Here is a 5,375-nt window from a genome sequence, read left to right as displayed (position 1 = left end):
GGACAAGGCTGGGGTGATGGGGTCCTGTCCCCTATGCCTCCTTTTTCTGGGATATAGCACCAGTCTTCCCTGGTTCCTATGGGAGGCCAGGAGGGAGCAGGGTCTCCCTCAGGGCTGCAGGGGTGGGTCCAGGGGAGCCCCAGGATGGGCTTCCCTGGAGGGGAGGGTGGGGTGGGTTTTGTTCATCATGTCCCAGGAAAGGGCGGCCCCTTCTTATTTTATACAATAAACATTCACCACCTGCTCTGTCTCACCTTCCGCTGTGCCTTCCACCGTGGTACCTGCCCTAGCTTTTCCCTGAGGGCAGAGGAGTCCAACATCCTAGAGGTACTACGTTTCCAAAGGAAGCTCTGGGGTTTACACACCCTTGGTGAGGGGAAAGACACCACACAGGTCAATGCAGGGGTGGGTACACTTAGCCGTGTACAGATGTCCTCTGTGTGCAATCCTGGGGCCTGGTGGGACCCTAGGGGACAATGCTTCAGCAGCTCTCTCAGAGCTGAGGGGAACAGTCTGTAAAAAGGATGAAGCCTGGCCTCTGTAAGCCTAGTGGGCCCATCTCTGCCGGTATGAGATGCTCACAGGTTGCTGAATTGGAGGGAGGGCAGCCCATGAGGCTGAAGAAATTTCCTTGGAGCAGACTTGAGACCAGAGGATGCCCTGCAGGGATGCGCTCTCCTTGCAGGGAGGCATGCAAGCCGTTCATGCTGACTCAGAGGGCTGGTTGTTCCTTTTTTTTTTTTTTTTTTTTCAGGAAGTTTGCCAGCCAGTTGTTAAACAGTTCTTATTAATAATTAAATCACATAAACTTACAATTAGCTGTGCTGAGAACAAAGTTAGCAAATTCCTCATTTCCTAATTGCTTAATACATGTTGCCACCCTTTGGGCCTCATGTTATTGTAGGTAATGGGGTGCTACTGTGGACCTCCTCATCGCCACATCCCCCCCCCCCCCGCATCCCCCGAAATGATACCAAGTGGACAGCTTGACGTCAGCTGTAATTAATCAAGTTCCACACCGTGGAATCAAGTTCCACACCGTGGAATGTGGCAAACCACATGGACTAGGGCTTGGTTTATCAGTGGCCCAGGAAGGGAGACACTGCAAATTAAATAAACCAGGACACTCTCATTATGTTGTAAATAACATAAAAAGTCATAGGAATTGTCCAAGTTTTAGAAAATAACAAAGAAGTCGTTCAGCTCATTGGTTAGATGTCTGCCCCCTCTCTTTTGGTGGGCGTACCACTCACTGGCTGGAAATTAAGGTCTGTTGGCATTCCCGTCAGAACTATACGGAGCTGTTCGTTCGGTTCTTACCAACAATCCAGAGCTCCACTCCAGAAACCTCTGGACAGGCTATCTTGAGGCAAACTGACCAAACTCCTGAGGATCCAGCCTCTGGGAGGTCCTACCTTCCACTCCCAGCTAGGGAGCTGGCCAGGCCTGAAAGTGTGCAGGAACTAGGCTATACCTGCTTTGGATCACAGACCGCATGAAGATCTCTGCCTACCTGAGCACACAGGCTGGACAGAGACGTTTATTGGTGGGACGGAGGGCACAGTGTTCTGAGCATAGGGCTGAGCGGAGTAATGGTGGAGGGGGCTCAGGTGGCCAGGAAGCCGCCATCCACCGGCAAAGTGCAACCCGTGGTCATGCTACTTCGGTTGCTCAGCAGGAAGAGGATGGTGTCCACCACGTCCTCCACTTCTGTAGGCAAGTTGAGATCAAGAGCAAAGATGAAGGAAAGGTTACCCCATCCTCCAGCCCCAGCCGAGCCCCAGGCCCAGGCAAGCCCAGGCAGTTCCCAGTCTGGACTCCAGCCTCACTTACCAGCGAACTTGCCAAGTGGGATGCGATCCAGCATAACTTTGGCCTTGTGGGGGTCACTCCAGTTGGTCCGGCCCATGGGTGTCATCACTACCGTGGGATTGACCGCGTTCACACGGATCTGCGAAGAGGCCAGCGGGTTATAAACCATGTGTGAGGGTACCCTGGGTGTAAGGACCGACTGGAGGAATTGCCCCAGGCCAGCGTACCTTGTGGGGTCCGAGCTCCAGGGCCATCATCTTGGTCAGCATGTCCAGGGCGCCCTTGGTGGAACCTGTGTGGAAGGGTAGCTGTAGAGGCCAAGAGCTGGCCCGGGAATCGGGGGGGGGGGGTGAGGAATCCAACACAGCTGGAGTTACTCACAGTAGACACTATGGTTGGTCAGCGCCCGCTGGGAGGCCTGGCTGGAGACGTTCACAATGGCTCCTGGGACTCCCCGAGCGATCATGCCCTTGGCCACAATCTGAAATTTTGAGGGTTGTAAAACAGAATTAACCTTCTACTTCAGAGTTCCTACTCCAGCCAGGTAGGGCAGCTCACCTGAGACACCTGGATGACGGCCCGAAGATTCACGTTGAAGGACCTAGGAGTGAATGAACAGCCGGGTCAGAGGCAGTACTCCGGCTGCTGCATGGGATGGTCCCTCCAACCCCTGTTGGCTTACGTGTCACAGGCCTCCTTAGTGATCTCCAAGAAGGGTTGCAACAGAGCCACACCTGCGTTGTTCACCAGCAGGTCCACCGGTCCCACATTGCTTAGGGCCCGTTCTGTGGCCTCCCAGTCTGCCAAGTCCACACACACAGGCTCCACGCCAGGACACTGTGTGTATTGGGGCAAAGCAAAGCCGTTAGCAACTGTGTCCCAAGAAGGTGGTGCTGCTAGCCTTTTCTTCCCAGGGAAAGGTCGCTAGCTAGTCTGGAAGGGTTGGGCCTGGAAGGGAGCTTTCATTTGGAAGGGTCAGGGGTTCCAGCCTCAGCAGCAAATTCGGAGGCGGAACCTAGAGCTGAGAGACACAACCACGCCTCCGGGCATGCATTTCATTTCCTCTCCGCCCAACATTCTTGGACCTAGGACTGCTCTCTCCGCGGACATTGCATTTTCTTCCAAACTCAGGGAACCAGAAGGTATAGATGGACCCCCGACCGTTTGCGCAGGTCTCGGATCTAGGAGTGCAGAGGGCTCCCACCCCAACACCCAGTGCCAGGCCCAGGGCGCAGGGCGGGCCTGCAGTGAAACACGCTGTGGGTGAAGGGCGTCAAGGGGTGCAGCTTCTCACTCGGAGACCGTCTCCTTACCTCTGGACACAGTGCCTACCTCGCTAACTAGGCTGTCAAGGTCCGCTCGTGTCCGGCTCACGGCCACAACGTGTGCACCAGCCGCCTGCAACGCCAGCACAGTGCTGCGCCCGATGCCTGAGGCGAGCGAGGATTAGTGCGGGCACCCCCTTTTCAAAACCAGCCGCACCCCACCAGCACCCCTCTCCTGCCGCCTCACCTTTGCCAGCGCCGGTGACCAGCGCCCGCCGACCTGCAAGTCCCAGGTCCATGGTGGCCCAGACAGATCGTGCTGGGGAAAGATGGACTTGGAGTTCCGGAATCGAGGGCGGGGCGAGGAGAGCCAATCGCGTGGGCTGCGCCTTGAAAAGGGCGAGGTTATTAAAATAATAACTCCCTCTGTCGTGCTGATTGGCTGAACTTCAGTGGGCGTGACCGAGGCGGGGCTATGTGAACCATGGGGCACAGCTTCTCAAGAGCCTGGAATCCGCTTAGCCTTAGCGAACTCTGGTCAGCATGGTTTTCACTGCCAAGAAAATTTCCATGAGAAACAGATATACTAGTTTTCCCAGGCGTTTCACGGATATTCGTGAACCTGAGAGGCACGTCCAAAAACGTTTTATGTGTTCTTTCTCCAGGCCTGGGAGTGAGTCGCACTTGGGAGGCCAGCCTGGTCTACAAGAGCTAGTTCTAGGACAGGCTCCAAAGCTACAGAGAAATTCTGTCTCGGAAGAAAAAAAAAAAGTGGGCAGGAAAGGAAGAGATAGGATTGGTTTGCACATGAAAACTGGCCAGGCAAGCATCTCTTTCCAAGTCAGTAACAGATTAATGGATGTCCAGGTGTGCGCTGTCTCCCTATGGAGTAGGGATCTGGTGAGGGCTCAATGGCTAAGATCACTGGATGCTCTTCCAAAGGGCTCCAATGTGATGCCCAGCACCCACATGACGCTCACAATCTTCCGTTTCAGAGGAACCCATGCCCTCGTCTGGCCTCTGTGAGCATGCACACGGTGCACAGACGTTCATGCAGGCCAAACCCATACACATAAAATAATAGTATTCTTTTTTAAAAATATTTATTTATTATGTATACAATATTCTGTCCGTGTGTACGCCTGAAGGCCAGAAGAGGGCACCAGACCCCATTACAGATGGTTGTGAGCCACCATGTGGTTGCTGGGGATTGAACTCAGGACCTTTGGAAGAGCAGGCAGTGCTCTTAACCACCGAGCCATCTCTCCAGCCCCCAATAGTATTCTTTTTTAAGAAAAGAAAAACATCCGGAGGCCAGAGATCCAAGTAGCGCCCCCATCTTTACCTGCTCACCACTCACGGCCGTTCTGTGAACTCTGCCCTTTATCTGCTGGAAACCAAGAGAGAGACAGCACCCAGCCTTCCCAACACAGCTGCCCAGAGCTCATTAGTGGCTTCAGTATTCCAGGACATGCACAAATCTCATTAACTGTTCTGTGGTCCTGGGAGCTGCTCAGGCCTTACTCTGGAGAGAGGTACTCTGAGAACACGTGTCCTGTGCCTTTTAGGTCTTCCTTGATCCCATCCTCCCTTTGCTCTGCCCCTTGCTCCGAGTTGGACTATGTGTCAGTTCAAACAGTTGGCCACTTCAAGCCCAACAACCTACCAGATGCCAAAGCAAGCAAGCAAGCACAGAGAACCCGCCAGGGCCCCTGAAGCTACTCTGATGAGCCCTGGATTATAGGACTCTCGTGCCTGCTGGTTCTGGCCAGGGTGATAACCCGGCTAGCTAACTGTGTGAGAGCTTCTGTTTGGGCAGCCTTGTTACCGTGTTCTTGTGTATGGACCAGGCCAGGGAAGTGGAGTTCAGTGAAGATGGAAAGATTCCAATCCCTTCCAATGGCTCCTCTCCTGCGCAGAGTCCACAGGTTTAGGGGTGACTTGGTTTAGGACATCTCCCCTTCCCTGCTTTCCCCTCCCTCCCCCTGATTGCTGGGTTGGGGTCAGAACACCATGAGTCACCAGACCCAGTAATGGAAAGGTGAGGGTCTCAAGGGAAGGGACACAACAACACAGATGCCTTCTTTTCAGAATAGCCATCCCTCGGCCACATTGGTCATAAAGCCCAATAGATTTTGGAAGATAGTAGTAGGCTTTGAGGAGAAACGGCCGTATCAGGACCTGATCAGGCATCCAGCCTTGCAGTGCAGTCCTGTGCAATGGTTTGGGAACACAGAGGCCCATTTATTTAGGAAAATGAGACCAGTAAAGTGGACAAGAATAACAAGGACCCCAAAG

At 53.8% G+C, this 5,375-nt stretch overlaps 1 protein-coding gene across 1 annotated transcript; it reads right to left on the bottom strand.

Annotated features, from left to right (window-relative positions):
* Positions 1-1,484: 1,484 nt before the first annotated feature.
* On the bottom strand, positions 1,485-3,485 carry Dcxr (dicarbonyl and L-xylulose reductase). Its single transcript, XM_038326616.2, has 8 exons — positions 3,325-3,485; positions 3,145-3,242; positions 2,495-2,649; positions 2,371-2,413; positions 2,194-2,293; positions 2,040-2,104; positions 1,834-1,951; positions 1,485-1,710 (listed from the first exon to the last, which is right to left on the bottom strand). Exons 1-8 carry the CDS (start codon positions 3,374-3,376, stop codon positions 1,607-1,609), a joined length of 735 nt encoding a protein of 244 aa, XP_038182544.1. The 5' UTR covers positions 3,377-3,485; the 3' UTR covers positions 1,485-1,606.
* Positions 3,486-5,375: the final 1,890 nt, after the last annotated feature.

The sequence above is a fragment of the Arvicola amphibius genome, chromosome 4 (assembly GCF_903992535.2).
Source record: "Arvicola amphibius chromosome 4, mArvAmp1.2, whole genome shotgun sequence".
Taxonomy (NCBI): domain Eukaryota; kingdom Metazoa; phylum Chordata; class Mammalia; order Rodentia; family Cricetidae; genus Arvicola; species Arvicola amphibius.
This window is presented reverse-complemented; position numbering and strand designations above follow the sequence as displayed.